The sequence below is a fragment of the Guyanagaster necrorhizus genome, assembly GCF_019112545.1.
Source record: "Guyanagaster necrorhizus MCA 3950 unplaced genomic scaffold BT62scaffold_14, whole genome shotgun sequence".
In the NCBI taxonomy this organism is placed as follows: Eukaryota; Fungi; Basidiomycota; class Agaricomycetes; order Agaricales; family Physalacriaceae; genus Guyanagaster; species Guyanagaster necrorhizus.
In genome coordinates this window covers 816,776-839,806 of record NW_025064893.1, presented here as the reverse complement: position 1 = coordinate 839,806, position 23,031 = coordinate 816,776, and the positions used below count along the sequence as shown (strand labels likewise).

General features: G+C 45.9%; 1 protein-coding gene across 1 annotated transcript; it reads left to right on the top strand.

Annotated features, from left to right (window-relative positions):
* Window positions 1-20,286: 20,286 nt before the first annotated feature.
* BT62DRAFT_1006648 (uncharacterized protein) lies at window positions 20,287-20,793 on the top strand (the record flags this gene model as incomplete). Its single annotated transcript, XM_043177260.1, has 2 exons — window positions 20,287-20,418; window positions 20,479-20,793. The coding sequence occupies 2 exons, from the start codon at window positions 20,287-20,289 to the stop codon at window positions 20,791-20,793; spliced, it is 447 nt and encodes a 148-aa protein (XP_043039123.1).
* Window positions 20,794-23,031: the final 2,238 nt, after the last annotated feature.

Sequence of the window (23,031 nt, the reverse complement as noted above, 5' to 3'; positions counted from 1 at the left end):
CTGCAAATGGCAAAGCAAGAAATTCTGTAGGTGCCAGAATTATCTGGCCGCATAAAGTAGGACCTTAAAATGAAACCAGCAGTAGCCAAGATAAAAATATCAAGACCTGCACGCTGCATGGTAGCAGGGAGGAGTCGGAATTGCTGATTGCAGATTACGGCTGAGCTTGAGGATCGCAGGCAGGGTCAGATCGGTGTGACAGTAAGAACAGTAAATACAGACCATGATCATGAGAGGGATTATGATATGTACGTGTTAAGTTAGTACGATGACTGTTCCGTTGCCGCAGCCCTTGACGCTCGCTTAATTTCGACTGCATATGCAAGCCCCGTGGTCTTCTGATAGGCCAGCCGTCCCAATTATTGTTGCCGCCAATCCTACCGAGAGAGCATTGCATACAAGTTGCATTGTCAAGAAGGTCAGAACTAGGTCAGAAGCTGTGCGACATCAGCATACGAAGTGCGGGCAGCCATATGTTACTCTGACAGGGGAAAGGCAAGCGGTTGATCGAGATACCGGGGTTTCGCTATCCAGATATAATGGATAAACGCTGGAGATGAACGAGGATGAATGTGCATAACAGTGTGCCTGCGCAAAGCAATTGAACCAAAAAGCGGGAAATTACATGAGGACCATTGTCACGTGCTATTCCCTTTTCAGAGACCACCCGCACGTTTTGACCATTTTGCAAGGGGAGTGTTATGCAAAATATTTTCACTTCACTGACATGTAAATATCTGCTTCATCAACAGTACTATTTTCAAGGTTTTTGCCCTCAAGCACTGTGTCATTGTTAGCAAACACAGAACAAAATAGTGCATACCCATGTCAGACTTGTCACCTCTTGTAAGAGTATTGGATCATTCCACAAAAGGCCAAAAGCTGAAACCTATAAATAACTAGAAGAAGGATTGATAAGAGTATCTTCTGTGCTATGTCAAAGACAGACACAATATTCCTAGAAGAGAAGCTGTCATTCAGATCAAGCACACTTGTGAGATGAGTACTCTGCCTCGGGAAGATCAGCTCAGCCCAGTCTCTACCAGTTCCACAATGTCTTCCTCTAGCCTTTCTGGTATAGTACTACCTATGACATCTTTACTATCAACTGCATCCTGGAAATTATGCTGACCAACTCCTATTTGATGTCAGATAATGACTAAACAATCACAAGTGATTGGCATTGCAACTGCCAGAGTCTGACACTAACTGATGATAAAGCAGAATGATAAGAATGATGAGATAGAGACTACAGCTGCCAGTGTAAGTACTGAAGCAGTAGTCACATTAAGTGTCAAAGAGTTTGATCAGTATAAATTAATCTTAGCTTGAGACTAGAGTACACCATTATAAACTACCAATGACTTAAATATTGTTTAAAAATGTCTTGGCCTTACAGGTGATTATTATCTCATTGTTATATCTACTACTCATTGTCCAATGACAATACTCTCTATGCCTTGTGAGCATACTATTGTCTACTCTCAATACTGTTGCTACAGCAAGTATTGCATAACCCATAGTCATTCTGGCTAAGACTGTGCTGTTGCACAGTCATTTTGTGTGGTCAGTATTGATGCTGGCTGTGTATCATATGGTGATAAGTAAGACACAGTATAGTGTCATTATGTATGTATCATCCATGGTTTCATATGGCTTTGGCAGGATTTCTGCATGACTGAAAGCATTTATTCATCAGAGATTATCAGGCTTTCATAAGTGTCAGCTTACTAAAAAAAAGCATTAAAAGATTATGATTAGAGGCTAAAATCATGATATTACTATCTCTTCAAGGCAATCATCCTTGATTGCTCAGAGAAGCTCTAGGAACAAGACAACAGTCTTGTCCTTTCCATCAATCTCTACTGAGATGTCATGCATCCAGTCTAAGGGAAATAGTTGGACTACAAGTGTACTCACCTTGATTTCATCAATGTCTTTCCACATATAAAGCTTCTTGGCTTTAAACAGATGTTGTTTGAGTTTGAAGGGGAGCTTCTGAGTCCTAATGTAGTCTGATTTGTTGAACATCAGTCATCCAAGCCTGATATTATTCACTATTGCAAGTGGGTTCTATGCTGTGTGATACTTCATGTTACGATTTTTTACTATTTTCTTTCTTTAAACCCCTATTTACGATAGGTCGAAAGGCATGAGACCGTGGGAAGCTTAGTCAGCACAACTAAAACCTTCCATCGAGACATCATGATGGTCGCGCTCGACGACATACAATCGACCTTTTATGTACGATAGCGACGCTCCAGGACAACAAGCATAATGGACATAGACACACATAATAAGTAGGAGTATAATTAGCAGATAACTGTACAGTATTTAAGGACGACAGCTCTCGCTGGTATACCCCAGCTTCGAGCTAAAGTTTATACACACCATTCTATCTCGAGTCTACATCTGACCTTGGGTCACATCTAAAACGTGTATATCTTCGTGAACTCAGGTGATTCCTCGAAGTGCGAAGGAACATCTGTTTATCACGTGTATCTGTTCACGTGACGCTTGGGCTTAACAATTAGCTCGAAGCTTCTACCTTCCCTTTCTCAAGCCCAATTGTGCTGAGAAACCGAATGCCGCCAGTAACCACCGCCGACTTAAATCACGACTTCTTCGAGCTTATTGCCTCGATCATCGGAACACTGCTCGGACTTCTCGCTATCATTACCCTTTGCCGCAGACGACAATCAGTAGCAGCTTGGATAGTCAGGCACTATCAAGCATTCCAGCACATCCAGCAAATACTACGAAACGTAACCCCGGACCTCCCTTTCCATGACATCTCCCCCTCTGCCAGAACGTCCTTCTTCCCGCAAGGGGGACCCATACCAGAAGCCGGGAATAGCAACCCGAATTCGGGGAGCCTTCACGAGGAGGAAGGACCCCGACGCCCCATCCGACGAGACGGCGGAGACCGCCACCCTGCTCTCACAGGGTTCCGGAACCCGTGGACGACGGACGTCGCTCAGGAGCCCGCCGAGGTCTCCAACTACGTCACTCCGGCCAACTCCCCCGAGCATCCCGCCTCCCCAATTCCCTCAGGGATTGGAAACCGTGCTCGGGACTCCCTTGATGCCGCTCGGATGGCTGCGGGACCCCGCGAAAGTCCCCACACCCCCCAGAACCCCCCTGAAACCCCCACCGAGCCCAACTCCGACCCCAGCCCATCCGTCAGCAGGCTGGGGGTTGACGACCCTCAGGGAAGGACGATCCATCCCGATTACGACAACGCGGACATCACCATCTCGGCAGCAGGGGACCCCTACCGGCACCTCCACGTCGGGAGCGAGCCCGAGGACGGGACCGCTAGTGAAAGGGGAAGAGCCGCAACAAGAAGAATTATACACAGAATATTCCCGGAGTGGGACCTTGCCGTTCCCTTCGATTACGATGAAGCAGTACGGCAGCAGCAGCAGAACCAGAACCGAGAGGAAGAGATCAGGCGAACCCAGGAGGAGCTCGCCGACTACATTCGAGAAGAGGCCCGAGAGCAGTACGAGGCCGCAGAGTATGACCAACAAGGAAGGGAGCAAAGGAGAATGGAGGAGGTCGAGAGAATGGGGTCAGCCTCCCCTAGGGAGTATGAGCTCCGTTCCGATAACGGATCTCCCTTCAGAGAGCCCGACTCAGACAGTGACCCATGGACGGGACCCGCCAGCATCGTCAGCTGGGACGAGGCAATCAGGCGAGGAAATGCCGAACGACCCCGACCCGTCACCCTTGAATATCCCACCCGCACCGAGGGCCAGGGGCAAGGAATATCAGGAGTTGTACGAACAGGGGAGAAATTATCTATGGCAGGACGCGCGCTGGCAAGCAACGTCCTTAGGACTTGAGTACAGATATGCGGCAGGTACTGAAAAAAAAAAAGTTCTACAGTATGCCGCGACAGAATACGCATGGAGGGAGTATGGTCGACGACACCCGGAAGACCCCCTCATGCCGATACCCCTGTATCGGCCTGAGAAACCAAAGGCACCGGCACCGATGCCGCGCAGCCCCCCCATTCCACCAAAACGGGCCGTATATGCCGCTCCCTCCATCCGAAGCTGGACCGACGACAACCCGTCAATCCGAAGTACGGCTTTGCGGCTCATCCGCACCAGGAAACGGCCGGAATGGCAAGCCGTTCAAACCCAAAACCCTTGGACCGGCAGAGGAAGTCGGCTCCTCGGTGGGCAATCTCCCCCTGACCAAGCAGAGTCGAGTGGGAAGGACCCTGTTCGGGATGACCCCGAGGCGGTCCGCCTCGGATTCACAGTACGGGACGGAGTGATCGTCCGGGTGACCGACCCAAAGGGAAGCCCAGTCGCTGACAACAACTCTCTGCACTCCTTCCCCGGACCACCCGCGGAATGGAAGCAACCGCCATTCGACGGATGGCCCAACCCGATGGGAGCACTCCCACATAACGCCAATGTCCTGCAATGTCACCCCGACCTCCTTCGAAAACTGCGTCCCTTCAAGGGAGCCTCTGACGATATCGACCGATTCCTAGTGGACTGTGAACAGTACTTCGAAGTCTACATCGGGTATATCGGGACCGACATGAACAAAGTCGCCTTCGCCACTTCCTATCTGGAGGACAAGGCCAAGACGTGGTGGATCCTCATTTCTCCGAACTTCCGATCCACCACTAGGGAGCATTACCAATATCCCTCGTGGCCGGTCTTCAAACGCATGCTGAACGACAAATTTATCGACCCTGCCATTCAAGAAGTACATAAACAAAAGATCAAAGAATACAAGATGGGAGATAAAGCGGCGACAGACTACTTCGACGAGCTAGAAAGGCTCGCCAAACTCGCAGGGATCCGGGAAGACACGGCGAATGATGGGAGAATGGTGGAAGCGCTCAAACGAGGAGTCCCCTCCTCATACCTCACAATGATCTCAGCCATGGGCGTCAAAATACTGATGCCCGTCGGCTACGACGAGTGGAAAGAGAGAATTGTCGAGATGTATAAGGAGCGACAAAGGCAGAAAGCGGAGGCATCCACTCTACAGGAGTATTCCAAGAAACCAGCCCCGCCAACCCTGAACAAGCCGGGGCAAACTGCCGGAAAAACCTCGGGCTCCTCCTTGAACGCCACTCCATCATACAGCGCGCAGAAAACCGGGACCGGTACAACTTATACCGGGGCCGGGAAGCCGATGGATATCGATCGCATGAAGAAGGAAGGAAAGTGTTTCAATTGCGGACAGAAGGGACACATGGCGAAAGATTGCCCGAAGAAGAAGCGAACCCGAGAAGACATACGGGCCCAAATCGCCGAACTTCAGAAGGAGGAAGAGGACCTTGGAAAGGAAACCAAGGTCGAGGAAGTAAAAGACGGGGCCAGCCAGTGAGCGATTCCACTGGGCTGGCCAAAGGACTAAATGGTGTGTCAGTAACAGCCACTAGCTGGACTGATAGGATTCCTGTAGCTACATCCATGTCAACTATTATGCATTCGAATATACCCCGGTCATTCACACAACACACCACTGAATCGCAAAAGAAAACTCAAACGCCTGCGGGCCGAACAGGGACAGAGGGTCCCAACACATGGCTCAAGCCATTCGATACCGAATGGACGTGGAGGGCCATCAAAGATGCCAAAGACGAAGCATCAGCAAAAGCTGTGCTTCGAAACTGGATTCATCGGGCAAGGGCCGAAGAAGTGGTGGACGAACTAGTGGAAGGAATCAAGAAGGCTGAACGATGTCGAGCCCTCGAATGGCTAGATGAACTCCGGGGACCCAAGAAATATATTCTACGAACTAAAACCCCCGGGCGTGACCTAACCACAAAAGGACAAATCGAAACGCTAACCTCCCGAGCCACCTATCAAATAACCGCCCTCATTGATAGCGGCTGTACAGGGAGCTCAATCAATCGAGCTTTCGTCGACAAGCACCAACTCCCGACCAGGGCAACTGCGGCCCCAATACCAGTATACAACGCCGACGGAACAAAAAATCAAGCCGGCTCCATTACAGAATTCGTTGAACTCCGGCTAACCATAGGAGATCACTCCGAACGCCTCGATCTGGCCGTAACAGATCTCGGAACCAAAGAGCTCTTCCTCGGCTACGATTGGCTAATCCGTCACAACCCGCTGATCAACTGGAAGACCGGTCGGATCACCTTCGCCAGATGCCGATGCAGAAAAATCCCATTCGAGTTGCCAGACGAAGACCCGGAAGATCGCTGGGATGAGGAGATGGAGGATGGGGAGACCATACTCGCAATAGATCTCCAGAAGGAGATCCACATACGTGCCGTTCATCATGCCAACAACCTGGCCGCGAAAGCAAACGAAGGAAGGGGCGAGAAAACATTTGAGGAGATGGTACCGGAATGGGCACGAGATTACAAGGATCTCTTCGAAAAGGAGAGCTTTGATGAGCTGCCCGCCCCAAAGCCCTGGGACCATGCAATCGAACTAGTGCCTAACGCCAGCGCTAATTTAGATTGTAAAACCTATCCTCTCGGTCATCATGAACAACAGGAACTCGATAAGTTCCTGGACGAAAACCTATCGAGTGGCAGAATCCGACCCTCGAAGTCTCCTATGGCTTCTCCCTTCTTCTTCGTCAAGAAGAAGGATGGAAAGCTTCGACCGGTCCAAGATTACCGAAAGCTCAACGAGATGACCATTAAAAACCGATACCTGTTACCCCTAATCTCAGAACTAATGGACAAACTCCGAGGGGCTAAGTACTATACGAAGCTCGACATACGATGGGGGTACAACAACGTCCGTATCAAGGAGGGGGACGAGTGGAAGGCCGCTTTCCGTACGAATCGGGGATTATTCGAACCGACCGTCATGTTTTTCGGTCTCACCAATTCCCCTGCCACCTTCCAATGGATGATGAACGACATCTTCAAGGATCTCATCTCCACCGGGAAGGTGACGATTTATCTCGATGACATTCTAATCATGTCCAAAACAAGGGAAGAGCACCGAATTCTGGTACGACAGGTGTTGGCCCTAATGAGGAAGCACAAACTATTCCTCAAAGCAGAGAAGTGCGAGTTCGAGGTACTGGAGACGGAATACCTCAGAGTAATTATCAGCGAAGGAAGCATTCGAATGGACCCGGTGAAGGTGGCCGGAGTCACCGAATGGCCAGAGCCCAGCAGGAAAAAGGAGTTGCAATCGTTCCTCGGGTTCACGAACTTCTACCGACGGTTCATCTGCGACTACAGCAGGATCGTCCGCCCCATGACACAGTTGACGGGCAACGCGCCCTGGGGTTGGGGGTCCTCGCAGCAGACCGCCTTCAACGACCTTAAACGGCGACTAGCGGAAGACGTCGTACTGGCCATTCCAACTCAAGAAGGGAAATTCAGGGTAGAGGCCGACTCGAGCGAGGGAGCAATAGGAGCCGTTCTTTCCCAGGAACAAGAGGGGAAATGGCGACCTGTCGCTTTCCTCTCCAAAGCCCTGACCACCACAGAGCGAAATTATGAGATCTATGACAAGGAGTTGCTCGCCATCATGCTAGCATTAGAAGAGTGGCGACACTACCTAATCGGGGCGGAGGAAATATTTGAAGTCTGGACAGACCACCAAAATCTACGATATTTCCGACAACCACAAAAGCTCAATCGACGACAAGCCCGTTGGGTGACGGAGCTCAGTCAATATCAGTACACCCTACATCACAAAGCGGGGACGGCGAACAAGAAAGCCGACTTGCTAAGTAGACGTTCAGATCATGACCAGGGGGGAGATGATAATGAGGGCATCACATTATTAAAACCGGAACACTTCCGGGCTATGATAATGCCAACGGAGGAAGAACTACATGAACGGATCAAAAGCGCCACGCGGGACAGTCACAAATGGGACCAACGAGTGGCCCCTTCCCTTAACCATGAACGGGGAATGACAAAAAAGGACGGTTTGATCTATTACGATGGGCGCATCTATATTCCTCGAGACCAACGACTCCATGGTGAGATCATCGCCACCTGTCACGATCATGTGACAGCAGGACACCCAGGCATCGCCAAGACCAAAGAACTCGTCCTATGAGAATATTGGTGGCCAAAAATGGGAACCGACATCACGGCATATGTAAAGGCTTGTGAAGCCTGCCAACGAGGAAAAACCTCCACACAAGCTCGATCAGCACCTTTACACCCGAACGAGATACCTTCCACACTGTGGACACACATCTCCATCGACATGATCACTGGACTACCCGAATGTAATGGGTACGATGCCATCCTTGTCATTGTCGACCGATTCTCGAAAGCAATCATTCCGATCGCGTGTTCCACCGAACTAAACTCTGAAGGGTGGGCTAAGATCTTACGGGACGAAGTATACGCCAAATATGGGATGCCTCAAGTCATTATCTCAGACAGGGGTCCCCAATTCGTTTCGAAATTCATTACCGACCTCTATCGTATCCTGAACATCAAACAGAACGCATCTACCGCCTATCACCCTCAAACTGACGGGCAGACAGAACGCGCTAACCAGGAGATCGAAAAGTACCTCCGACTCTTCATCAATTATCGACAAGACGATTGGACAGAATGGCTTGCATTAGCAGCCTTCCAACACAACAACCGTGTACACTCCGCGACAGGGAAAACCCCATTCTTTGTAAACCACGGTCGACACCCTAACATTACCCAGACAAGTCGACTCCGAACGACTACCCCCGCTTCATCCGATTTCACTGCCAACATGGAAAAAATCCATAATGAAACGAGGACGGCGCTGGAAAAGGCAGCGACGACAATGAAAAGAAACTATGACAAACACCGACGTCCCAGTCACACGTACCAACCAAACGATAAAGTGTGGTTGGATACGACAAACCTCCATCTTCCCCGTCCAAAAAAGAAACTGGACGATAAACGAACAGGCCCCTTCCCAATCATAAAAGCCATCGGAACTGGCGCATACAAATTGCGCCTACCAGAATCCTGGAAAATCCACGATGTCTTTAACGAAACACTACTACATCCATACATCGCACCAGCCTTCCCTAACCAGGAGAAACCACCTCCACCGCCACCAGACCTGATTGACGACGAAGAACATTATGAAATCGATCAAATCCTAAATCACAAACTCCGGAAAGTACAAGCAAAGGGCAGCGGGCAAACAACGACAGTGGACTACCTGGTTAGTTGGAAAGGATACGGGCCCGAATCTAACCAATGGGTAAACGAAAAATATATGGATGCCGACACAGCCATACACGAGTATGAATTATCCCTTAATTAAACCATCGGGACGATGGTCTTAACGAGGGGGTAATGTTACGATTTTTTACTATTTTCTTTCTTTAAACCCCTATTTACGATAGGTCGAAAGGCACGAGACCGTGGGAAGCTTAGTCAGCACAACTAAAACCTTCCATCGAGACATCATGACGGTCGCGCTCGACGACATACAATCGACCTTTTATGTACGATAGCGACGCTCCAGGACAACGAGCACAATGGACATAGACACACATAATAAGTAGGAGTATAATTAGCAGATAACTGTACAGTATTTAAGGACGACAGCTCTCGCTGGTATACCCCAGCTTCAAGCTAAAGTTTATACACACCATTCTATCTCGAGTCTACATCTGACCTTGGGTCACATCTAAAACGGGTACATCCTCGTGAACTCAGGTGATTCCTCGAAGTGCGAAGGAACATCTGTTTATCACGTGTATCTGTTCACGTGACGCTTGGGCTTAACACTTCACAATGAGCCTTTTTGCATGTGGGAGATTCTTTTTGACATACCAACAGTTTTCCTTGTTACTATATCCCTTGAAATGGATGAGGAACCACTGTTTTTAATAATGAATTTTATTGTCAAAGATCACATCAATTTTGTATTCATCCTTGTCATCTATGACTATCAGTTTGGTGTTAGATCCAAGTCACATATGATCAGAATATGTGATAAACTAGTGCTGTATTATCTTCATACAGTCACACTAGAGTTCACTGTTTGTGTCTGTTGACCAATATGTTCCAAGGCCTTTGTAAGTTGGCTCAAGAGTGAAGTGGTATGAATAAACTTTAGCTTGAAGCTGGAATTATACCAGTGAGAGCAAGCCTACTTATATACTATTCATTTGTCAAGATAAATATACTACTGCCTATTGTACTTGTCCTGGTCTTCGTGCCCATTGTCCTTGGGCATCATTATTGTCTATAAAAAGTCATTGTGCATCATTGAGGGTTGGTCACTACATTGGAGGACAAAGACAGATCAGCTTGTTGTGATGACTAAGCCTGTCTCACAGTCCTAAGCACTGGCTTAAGTGCTCTGACTAAGTATAAATAGGGGTTAATATGAAGAAAAAAGTGAAAAATCATAACATTTAGATGGTGATAGTTTCTGATTGAAAAATTCTGCCATTCAAAACAGCTTAAGGAGAGGTTTATTGAAGATGAGATGAGTTTTCTATATTTTTGGAATAGCTAATTTATATGTCTTATCATCTACTTTCTTTATGACTCTGAAGAGGCCTCTAAACTTGTTGTCCAGCTTCTTTATCTTTCTGTCTATCTTCAGATTCTTCATGTTCAGCATAACCATGTCACTTGGCTGGTAGTCCCTCACCATCTTTATCAGATTCATTCATAGCTTCTCTTCTGTTATAATAAGGCCTAAATATTCATTTTGAGTGTTTCAAACTTGTATTTTTTTAGCTTTAGATATAACTTATTTTCTCACAAGATCTGCAACACTTGCTGCACAGTTTTGTGGTGCTCCTTGAGTGTTTTTGAGAAAATCATTATATCATTCATCATCATTTGAAAGATTGCCAGTGAATTTGTGAGTCTAAAAAACATAACTAGCAGTTTGAACAACTCTTGGTTGGTTCTGAATGCTGCTTTTCACTCATCCCCTTCTTTAATCTAGATATTATTATACTCTCAGCATATATCTAGCTTGGTGAAGTACTTTGTATCAGATGATTTATCTATAAGTTCAAAAATGAGTGGGAGTGGATAGCAGTTCTTGATTATTAGGTTATTCAGCTTTCAGTAGTCTTATATGGATCTCAGTTTTTCATCATTCTTCTTTGTCAAGAAGAAGGAGGATGCCATTGGAGATTTGGACATTCAGATTCTTCCACTGGTGAGGTTCTCATCAAGGAACTTATCAAGCTTCTCTTGCTCCATCCATCTGAGTGAGTACATCTTGCAATTCAGATTTGTGTTAGCTCTGGATACCAGCTCAATTGCATGGTTCCATAGCTTTCACAACAACAGCCTATTGAAGTTTTCTTTACTGAATATGTCTGTGAAGTCTTTGTAGTGTCCAGAGACTAGCCCCTCAAACATCTTTTTGACTTTTTCACATGAGTCTTTGCTGCTAACTTGTTGAATATGATGTCTATCATCTGTATCTCTAAAGTAGATTGAAAATCCACTATCAAAAGATGTTCTCTCTCATCTAGTTTCTCTCAGATGGACTCCTCAGGATGGTCCTGATCTGAGTGTGATCATTGTCACCTGTTACACATACATTCATTGAAGATGATATTGCCATTCTTCCAGTCCACCTATGGTTATGCTTCTTGAGCCTTTTGTGCCTTAAGAATACCTTCTGATTGTGCAGATAGATGGCTGCAAAGTCAATACATTTAATATATCCTTTTCTTGTGGTCATTTGGAGCTCACAATACTCTGATATAGAGCTATCAGCATTGAGCATTCTATCAGCATTATATACAGGAATAGGCCTAGTGATCTTTCACATGTTGAACCCATTCTGCTTAATAAAATCTTTATTGATAGAGCTGCTCATAGAGCTGCTGTCTAGTAGCACTTCTATAGTGACTACTTGGTGGTGTCTAGAGTTTCTAACTGGATTTTGAGGATGGCTTCATCACCTCCTTTTTCTCCTCAGATGTATTTCTTGGGTTTGTGTATCTCATCTAGTGCCAGAGTGCCACTTTCTTATTCATACTTCAGAGAGTATTGACCAGCTCTTGATCAATCTCAATTATTTGCTTTAGATGGATCCACCTTTACAAAACAGCTAATGCAATAAGGTCTGTAGACTCCTCTATCATATATAATACTCAGATGGCTATGCTAGACTTCTGCCATTTGATTGGCATCATATCTCTTGCAACAGGATGCTCTTCCTTCAGATACTTCTCAGTCTTTTCAGATCAGAACTTTCTCTGTGGGGCTCTACACTGTTCTGATTTCTGTTGGTCCTGTCAGCTCCTTTGATCCTCAGCTAGTCAGTAAGACATGTTATTCTCATTGTCTGACACTTTCTCCATACCAACAGATGGAGTGCATCTTCTTGGAGGTAGAATCCTTAGAACCTAATCTTTCAGAGTTCTTATGGACTTGTTGCCTTTCATGATGATATCTTGTTGTTCTGCCCTTACTAAGCTTTCTGCCTCCAGGAAAGTGCATTTTCCTGTTGGAGATGGCTCACATAGATCTGTATTATTGGCTGCAGCAGCCTTTTCTCCAGAGATCTCAAAGTCCCCAGAGTCTGTTCTTGTGATTCTTCATCCTCAGTAATCATCAGAAGAGAAAAACATATCTTAAAGAGCATTGCTCACTCTGTTCAGCTCTGCTTGTGAGCATTTGAGTTCTTGACTATCTTCTTGTTGGATGAAGTCTTTATTTGCATACTGGTTTTTTCAATAGCAAGTAGTGAGTGATTATTGTTGATACCTACAGAAACTCATTTAGTATTGGTAAGTACAGTGTTTGAATGTGAATATGCTATATTAGTGTCATCCACTCATATATTTAAGAAAATATCAATTGCCTATCCACATATGCATTAAGAGACTATTTGCTAAAACCTTCCTGTTATGATTTCTTTATATCTTTTTCTTTCTCTTATCTTATCAGAGTGTCTATCTTATCCTGGGTGCCTTCTTGAGGGGCATGGGAATATTAGGTAATCACAACAGACAGAACACCATTGTACTCAGACATCTTGTCTACAGACAATTCCCTATTGTTCCACCCCTGATGACCAGGCAGTATTGGTATCATAGTGTAAGATAGCATAATAGATGGTAGTTATATTTATTATAAGTCAAACAGTATATAAGTAGGATAGCTCTCACTATAGTAGTCCAGCTTCAAGCTATAAGTTTATCTCACACTATCTTCTCTCAAGCCTAGCCTGTCTCCAGCCTTGAAGCACTTTGCCTATCAGAGCACACTTAGTGAACTCTAGCATGACTGTATAAACATGATACAGCACTAGTTTATTATGTATTCAGATCAGGTGCCAGTTAGATCTAACAGTTAGCTCAAAGCTTTCTGCTTTCCTTTTCTCATGCACTCTAGTGATGAAGGAAATCAAATGTTATCAGCCTGTGACATCACCTCTGACTTTGTCAAGCTTTTGAGCACTATCATTGGCACTCTGCTTGGGCTTTTCATTATTGCATACCTTTGCCAAGGAAATCAATTTATTATCACCTGGATAATCAGGTATTATTATAGCCTCTGAACAGTTTATCATCAAACCTGAAATGTCACACTCATCCTCTCCCTCTACAACATCCCTCCTGAGCCTGCTCAAGCCACTCATAAGCTCATGCAAGGAACCATACTGGAAGCTGTCTCCAGGATCTCAAATTTGGAAGTTCTTCCAATAGAACAAGAAGAAGACAGATACCAATGACAATATCACTGATACATCCTCTGTTATGACCTGCCACATCTCTCTCTGATCCCAAACTATGAAGATGAGAATCTCTCTAGTGACTTCTTTAATGCTGAGCCATCCTCTGCCTCTTTCACTGCTCCTCTAGAGCATGAAATTGGAGACTGTGCTTGAGACTCTCTTGATGCTTCTAGAATAGCTATAAACTCTGGCTATGACTCCCTCTATGTGACCTCTAACAAGAGTCTCATGGGTTTCAGCATCAACATTGGGAGTCATAGATCTCATATCAACTGGAGATCTTAAGTTATGGAAATCAGGACCCTGGTCAATCATAGTGGTTGGCACAACAAAGAAGAACAAAACATTGCAAGAGCATATAGAGCACAGCCAGGCAGGACTCAGTCAGAGTCTGAGACCTGACACAGTGCTGAAGAAGTCTATCAGCAGCAACAATATAAAGAAGAATACAAATAACAACAAAGACAGAACTATTACAAGCAGAACAGATACCATAGCCAGTCCCAAAGTCTCCTCTGAAAACTGAGCTGATAAGGCTCATTGGCAAGTTGGCTCAGATCTGAACTTGCTGATCCCTCTACCACAAATTCTCTTTCCCAAACCCCTGACACTTTTCTATCTGCCTATGGCATCTGGCCCTCATCTCCAGCCTATGACTCTGTCTGAGCCATCCAGCAGCTCATCTAAGACAGAGTTGCTAGAATATTCCTCAATGAGCAGAATACTGACTAACTCTGAGAGTATTGCACAGCAGTAGATAAAGCAGATAGGAGAGGTGAGTCCAGCAAAGAACTTGTCCTCAAACTTACCTCTCCTGTTGACCCCAGACCCAGCAATCAAAGACAGTTCATCAGCAACAGTGAAACCCCAAGTGCCATCTATCTTAGAACTGTCTGATGATTTCCTCATAGAGGACAGTGGAGACAATGATGACCCAGCTGCAGTGTATTTTGATGTGCCTGAAGGACATTATGAAGTAGAAGATGAAGAGCTGCTTGAAGAAGAAATACAATGTGAGAAAGAGCAGCAGTTCACAAGGTTGTATCAGGAGAGAGTTGTGGAACTTCCTCAAGATATAGGCTGGAGAATAATATCATTGGGAGAGAAATATTTAACAGTGGATGATACTGAAAGAATGAATATTTTACAGTATACTGTAACTGAGCAAGCCATTTTTCTTTACAATAAAGCCCATTCTGAAGACCTTCTGGCCAAACTCCTAGAATATTGATCTCAGTTCAAAATCTGACCAATGCTGAATATGCTGCCCATCTCTCTGCTACAACCTCTACACACTGCAGATAACCACAGACTCTGCATGCTGAGAAACTGACCAGATACCTCTAGAGGCTGAAAGGAAGCTGACTGATGAGAGGACAGCCTCCTGCCAATAAAGTCAGAACCAGCAATCAGCCCAAAGGGGACAATCCCAAAGCCACTAAACAGAGGTTCACAGTTGTTAACAGGAGGATTGTCAGGAAACCAGGAGAGAAAATACCTGGAAGTCCAGTTGCTTATGATAACTCCCTTCATTTCTTTCCCATATCACATCAAAAGGTACCACCTTTCAGTGATTATCCAAATCTGATAGAGCCACTCACCTCTGACTCAGTCTTTATATAATGCAAACCTGACCTCATATGAAAGCCTTAGCCCTTTAAAAGGCAATCTGATAATATTGATCACTTCTTGATTGATTGCAAACAATACTTCAAAGTATACTCTGCTTATCTATCTGCCAATATTTATTAGGTTGCCTTTGCTGCATTCTATTTCAAGGATAAAACTAAGGTCTAGTGGACCCTAAAGAGTTGAGACCTTTATTCCACAATCAGAGAGCACCACCATCTGCCATCCTGGCCAGTATTCAAACAAATGGTATGTGATAAATTTATTGATCTGGCTGTCCAAGAAGTCCACAAGCAGAAGATGAAGAATCTTTGAATGGGAGACAAGATGACCACTGAATACTTTGACAAGTTCAAATGACTTGCCAAACTAGCTGGACTCATTGACCATATTGAGGATGATAGATGTCTGGTGGAGTATTTAAAGAATGAGGTATCCCACTCTTATATTATGATAATTGCTGACATTGGCTTTAATATCCTGAAGAGATACAAAGAGTGGAAGGTGTGAATTATTATGATGAACAAGAAGTGGCATCAACAGAAGGCAGAAAATGCCTATCAGCAGAATGATCAAAAATCTGATAATCAGGAAAAGACCAGTATGCTGACCTCTGCCAAGTCCAATGTGTCCTCTCCAACTTCTATGCCCTCCTGTTCTGTCCAGAAGACTGAGACCAGGACCACTTATACCAGACAAAGAAAGCCTATGGATATCAACAGACTGAAGAAAGAAGAAAAGTGCTTCAATTGTAGAGAGAAGGGCCATCTGTCTTGGAACTGCCTAAAGAAAAAGCACACCCAAGAAGATATACAGACACAAATCACCAAACTACAGAAGGAAGCTGATGGGCTTGAGGAACTTAAAAAGAATATAAAGGTTGAGGAGATAAAAGACAGAGCCAACAAGTGAGTGATTCCATTTGGTCAGCTAAAGAACTTGATGGTGTGTCTTGAAATACCACTGGACAGACTTATGCTAGTTCTGTAGTTACCTCTATTTATGTGCATTTGAATATACTCTGTTCTATAACTACTACAAGACCATCTAAAGAATCATCTAAACCTGAAACTCAATTGCCTATAAGCTGAACAGGAGGAGAGACCCCCAATGGTTAACTGAAACTATTTGATACTGAATAGACCTGGTGAGCCATCCAAGATGCTAAGAGTGAAGCAGAAGCCAAGGCAGTACTTAAGAATTGGGTACACTAAACATGAGCTGAAGAAGTTATTGACAAAATAATTGAAGGGCTGAGGAAGATAGAAAGGAACCAAGCCTTAGAGTGATTGTGTTAGGCTCAAGCAACACGTGACAGACTGACATGTGATAAACTAATGTGGCTTCGTGTTCGAGCCTTCCGTCAGAGTCCATGCAGTGACAGTCCACTGTGTTTCAAGGCATATAGAGTAGCTCGAGAGTAGAATGAGTGTGTATAAACTTTAGCTTGAAGCTGGGGTATGCCAGCAAGAGCGTTGGTCTTAAATACTTGTACAGATGTTTCTAATTATATCACTACCTATTGTGTATGTCTGTGTCCATGGTGCTCATTGTCCTTGAGCATCGTTACCATACATAAAAGGGATGCTTGTGTGTCATTGGGCTGATTGTTGAGTAGACTGATGGATGAGTTAGTTGTACTGACTAAGCTCTCCCATGGTCTTGTGCCTTCTTATTAAGCATAAATAGGGGTGAGGAGACAATAAAAGGGAAAAATTGTAACATTACCCCCTCCTTAAGACCATTGTCCTGATGGTGTTAATTAAGGGATAGTTCATAGTCGTGTATGGCCTCATCTGCCATCATGTTCTTTTTGTTGACCCATTGATTGGATTCTGGGCCATAACCTTTCCAACTTACAAGATAATCAACTGTTGTTGTCATTCTCCTGCCATGTGCCTTGACTTTTCGGAGTTTATGGTTTAGTACTTGATCAATTTCATAGTGTTCCTCGTCATTGATCAGGTCTGATGGTGGTGGCAGCAGGCGTTGTTGGTTAGGGAAGGCTGGTGCCACATATAGTGATAGAAGTGCCTCATTGAATATGTCATGGACTTTTCATCCTGCTGGTAAATGTAGTTTGTAGGCACCTTCTCCTATTTTAGCAATAATGGAGAAGAGGCCAGTCCATTTGTCAGTGAGCTTCTGTTTTGGGCAGGGCAGATGGAGATTCATCATATCCAATCATACTTTGTTGTTGACATTATAGGTATGTGCTGAGTGACGATGCTTGTCATATTGTTTTTTCATTGTTGAGGTGGCCTTCTCGAGAGCAATCCTGATTTCATTATGAATTTTTGTCATCGTTGTGGCGAAGTCTGTAGAGGCGGGTGTTGTCATTTTTTTATAGAATGCTGTTTGGATGACATATGGGTGACGCTCATGATTAATGAAGAATGGGGTTTTACCCATGGCCGAGTGGACCTGGTTGTTATGTTGAAAGGTGGCGAGTGCAAGCCACTCGATCCAGTCATCCTGATGGTAGTTAATGAAAAGTCAAAGATACTTTTCGATCTCTTGATTTGCACGTTCGGTTTGACTGTCGGTCTGTGAGTGATAGGCCATTGACGTGTTTCGTTTGATATTGAGTAATTTATAGAGGTCGTTGAGGAACTTTGAGATGAACTGAGGTCTCCAATCCGAGATGACTACTTGGAGCATCCCGTACTTGGTGTATACTTCGTCGCATAGGATTTTTGTTACGATTTTTTCCATCTTTTCCCTATTTTCTTCTCTTTTTCCTCGGAAGTAACCCCTATATTCACTTAGTCAGGGCACTTGGACCAGTGCTTATGACCGTGGGAACGCTTAGCTCAGCAGCCCAAGTCGGTCATTCTCCTGTCGCACTGCTATGAGCTGTGAAGGGAGAGACAACCCCCTTTTTGTTCTCAAATTGCAGTGCATGACCACAGCTCCGCAGCAAGACCACAGCTCTTTGTGGAGAACCTGGCAACGGTAGAGGGGAACAGCTCTACAGCAGATAATATCTTTTGTGAACAGTTATTTATAGCATGACAGCTAAACAGTATTTAAGTAGCTTAGTTCTCACTGTAACACCCCAGTCTCGAACTAAAGTTTATATGCTACCATCTTATCTCGAGCTCAACTAATTCGTTAAAGCCTTGAACCACACAATACTCTCAACATGCATGTGAACTTGGTCGGGCATACCTGAAGTGCGAGGTACCAAACCGTTTATCACGTGTTGATTGTCACATGGGATTTGGGTCTAACAATTAGTTCGAGACTTTCACATTCTCTTTCTCAAGCCCAATTGTGCTGAGAAACTGAATGCCCCCTGCGCTTAATCCTGATAACCCAAACTTTACTCAAGAGTTTTTTATACTCTTTGTATCTCTTATCGGAATTCTGGTCGTCTTATTGGTGCTCATACAGCTGTGCCATGGACACCAATCAATTATCGCCTGGTCTATCCGTCATTACCATGAATTTTAGCGCATTCGTACCATTCTACGCAATGTTACACCAGATCTACCTCTTCACAACATCCCTGCTTCAGCTCGACCTTCAACGTCCCAACGGCGACAGCAGCCAGAAGGAGTCGACCCCGAAGACGTCTCTGGGAGACCGTCTTTGGAACATACTAGGGAAGAAGAAGAACAGGAACCACACCAACAGCACACATACCTCTCTCGACCCCCGCCAGCAGTCGTCCGGAACTCTGGGAACCCTTGGGCAACAGGGTTCCGACGACCTAGGCCCGATGCCCCCACCCTATCCCCCCAGCGCAGCATCCGAGCAACAAGGATGCCAACCCCCGTCTCTGGCACTGGCATTGGGCGCAATGCCAGAGACTCCTTGGATGGCTCACAGGTGGCTCACGGGATCAGTACTAGGACACGGGGATCCCATCATACAATGTCAGTACGAGGCAGCAGTACTGACAACAGGGCAGAAATCAATCGGTCGGAACAACGGCCGATCAGGAACTTCGCTGGACTTTTCGCCACTCAGACAGAACAGGACAATGAGATCTATAAGGAGAATATCCTCTTCAGAAGGTATCTCCGGGCACGGGAGGCAGAACAGTGGCAAAGAGAGAACGGAAGTGCTAGCAACAGCACTTTGGTCAACACCAGCACCCAGGACTCTCCATTCCAACAGCCCACCCCCTCCCCCACTGAATCTGACCCATGGGTGACGCCTGTCGATGGAGTCATCTATGGTGACAACATCCCAAGACAGGAGGAGCTCGACGAGCTTGACGATGGCTGCCCACTGTCATACGGAATGGATATCATCGCAGACACCGACAGTATCCCAACCCATAGACACAGAATATCGACAGACCAGGGATCGATTGGAGGAGACAGCCAGCACATTGACCCCACAGGAGACCTTAAACGGTTCCTTGACGGGCCAGTGGCTGCTCTCTTCCTTCAACCCCAGTTTTACAGAAACTTCTGTCGATATAGCCGAGCAATGGCGCCAAACGCAACAGGGGGAGAGGCCGAGCAGGAGCAACAGCAGCCTGGGCGGGAGCCTTCTCCTCGCCCCGGACCAGAGGACGCCGGACCAAGTACCCAGCCCCAGACCCGCCGAACCGACAATATACGACCTGGATGACATCTCCCTCCTCAAGGGGGAAATGTGGGACCAGGATGGCGATGCGGAAAACGAGGCCGAGGAGGGGGATTCAATCGGGGAGGTCGGAGACCTTCCCTTTGAATCCAGGGGAAGTTTTGAAGGACAGATGGCAGAGGAGATGATGAGGAGAGGAGCGCATGAGGTGCGCACGCAGGAGTTCATTTGGCTGTACCAAGAGCAGGTAGCTGAATTGTGGGGAGACGACCTTTGGTTAGGGTCGTCTCTGGGTCAAAGGTACACTCTCACCGACAATGTCGAGCAGGAGGAAATTTTACAATATGCAGCCACGGAACAGGCCATTTTTCTATTTAATCAATGATTTTTGCATTACCAGATGGGACCGATAAAACCATATGAGCCAAAGTATGGTAAAAGAACGGCAGTCAACCCGTGGATGCTGAACCTGCTACCTGCAGAAGCGGCATCCTCGCAACCATCAACCCAAATGGCACCACCTCGGCACTTGCATAACACATGCATCATCCCCGGAACGGCATCTCGGCCTGATGAAAGCCGATCACAAGCAGTCTGGCAACATCTAGAATGTAGGAAGTTGCCGACAGTGCCGTGATCACTTGCTGAGCAGCCGCCACCATACACCGAAGAAACCCCACATCCCTTTATGGAAACACCGATATGGGCACCCCCGCCTGATGGCGGGCTCGCAAATCCCCCGACCATGGTTCCCGACATCTACAAGCAACGAATGAAGGAACACAAGCTGGCCGGGAAAACAACCACAGAATACTTCACTGAACTGGAACGACTAAGTACACTCGCTGAAGTATGGAACGACACTACTGACACCGGATACATGGTCGAATGTATCAAGATGGGGCTACCACCCGTCTACCTCACGACAATCAAGGGACAGTATACCCCAAAGGGTTACGACAAATAGAAGAGTCGGACCATCGGGATATACAAAGAACGACAACAGCAAAGGGCTGAAGCGATTGCCTTGGCCTATGGCCATGGAGCCCCAGAACTGGCATCTACTGGGACGACAAACATCGAAGACAGATGTCTTGTCAAGGAAGGGGTGGGAAGGGCCAAAAGCACCCTAAAAAGGATCCACAAACGGATCATCAACCAGCACTGACCGAGCCCAGGAACTCGGCCACAGACTGAATTACCAAACTGACATTTTCTCTTCTCTGTAGTAACCCCTATGCCTAAATAATGCATACTTTAATCGACAAAATATTCACTACCTAATATCGGACATGCGATAAAGCATAAATACGATAACCCACTCTTCGAACAAGACAAACATTGTTTGGACTGACGAGACATTCCACAGAGCCGATAATTGAATCAGCATCACAAAGAAGGGACTACATCCACTTCGCAGATTAATCAACTTCTACTGGCAGATCATTCAGCAACATGATTCATCAGGTAACAGAACCCCATCAGAAATTCCCCGAAGGAATGGGGAATTTCTGAACCAGAAACGAACCACAGTGTACCGGCAACTAGAACCATCTGATGGCGTAGACGACACCATGGGAAGGGGATGCATGATGCATCACCAAAGGATCCAGCATACCGGATCAAACCAGTATGCTATCGGTAGCAACCATAGAATGCTTCCATGACAGGGTCATGGAGACAACAACCGAACAGAAATGGAACCGATCCTGACAGTCCAGGATGAATCATAAAGGTCACCTGACAACACACCCCTCGCTATAATATTCCCCACTGGGGAATAACATTATCTCATTGGGGAGAGAATCAGAGGAGCCATTTATGAAGAATGGAATTTCCCTGCCGATCTAACGTACTGGATCAAGCAGCGACCCCGTCACAACGAAAACAACACAATGACACCTTTCCGAAGGCAATGGCTATGACAGACGCACATGTCAGCAGTCGATCGCTTCTCGAAGGAGATCAAGGGAACCAACCCTCCCAAAAAAATAACAGACATGACGACATCATACGAAGACACAATTATGCGGGAATTCCCCATAGACTTGGGGAACTCTGAACACGTGGCATTCAAACGTTGAATGACCAAAAAACATTATCTTGTCTACAGCAAGTGAAGATGGAGAAACAGGACCTGGAGATTCAATGCACCCCCTTGCTATAATAATCGTACCCACTACGTCACGACATTATCTCATTGGGGAAGAATCAGGGGAGCCATTTATGAAGAATGGAATTTCACTGATCTGATGGACTAGATCAAAGGGCGGCCCCATCGTTGTCATGAGTTGCCAGCAGCAAGCTCTTGACAAAATCATGATGACATCAAAAGAATCACACCTATACCTTCTCAGAAGCAATATGACTTGGCAATCATTCGGATCAATACCTCGACCGATTTGGAATAACCGACCAGCCAACAATGAGAGAATGTTACATCTGTAATGAAGCAAACTAGAAATGAAGGGGACATACAATGAAGAGCAATGTGCTCCTGTATATGATGGATCCACAGGCAGCCTGCGACAGATCGAAAGTCACGACATAATGGAAGCCACAAAGGATCCAAAGCCCTCGCAGTTCGAGATCCTGCGACAGATATACTAACCAATAACAGGTCAAAGTCTTTATGAACCTGGGAACCAATGGACGGGTCCAGCAGATCGGCCATCTCCCGCCAAGGGAGGGGGTCTACCCTAACTTAACCATCGGGATGATGGTCTTAAGGAGGGGGTAATGTTATGATTTTTTCCATCTTTTCCCTATTTTCTTCTCTTTTTCCTTGGAAGTAACCCCTATATTCGCTTAGTCAGGGCACTTGGACCAGCGCTTATGACCATGGGAATGCTTAGCTCAGCAGCCCAAGTCAGTCATTCTCCTGTTGCACTGCTATGAGCTGTGAAGGGAGAGACAACCCTCTTTTTGTCCTCAAATTGCAGTGCACGACCACAGCTCCGCAGCAAGACCACAGCTCTTTGTGGAGAACCTGGCAATGGTAGGGGGGAACAGCTCTACAGCAGACAATATCTTTTGTGAACAGTTATTTATAGCACGACAGCTAAACAGTATTTAAGTAGCTTAGTTCTCGCTGTAACACCCCAGTCTCAAACTAAAGTTTATATGCTACCATCTTATCTCGAGCTCAACTAATTCGTTAAAGCCTTGAACCACACAATACTCTCAACATGCATGTGAACTTGGT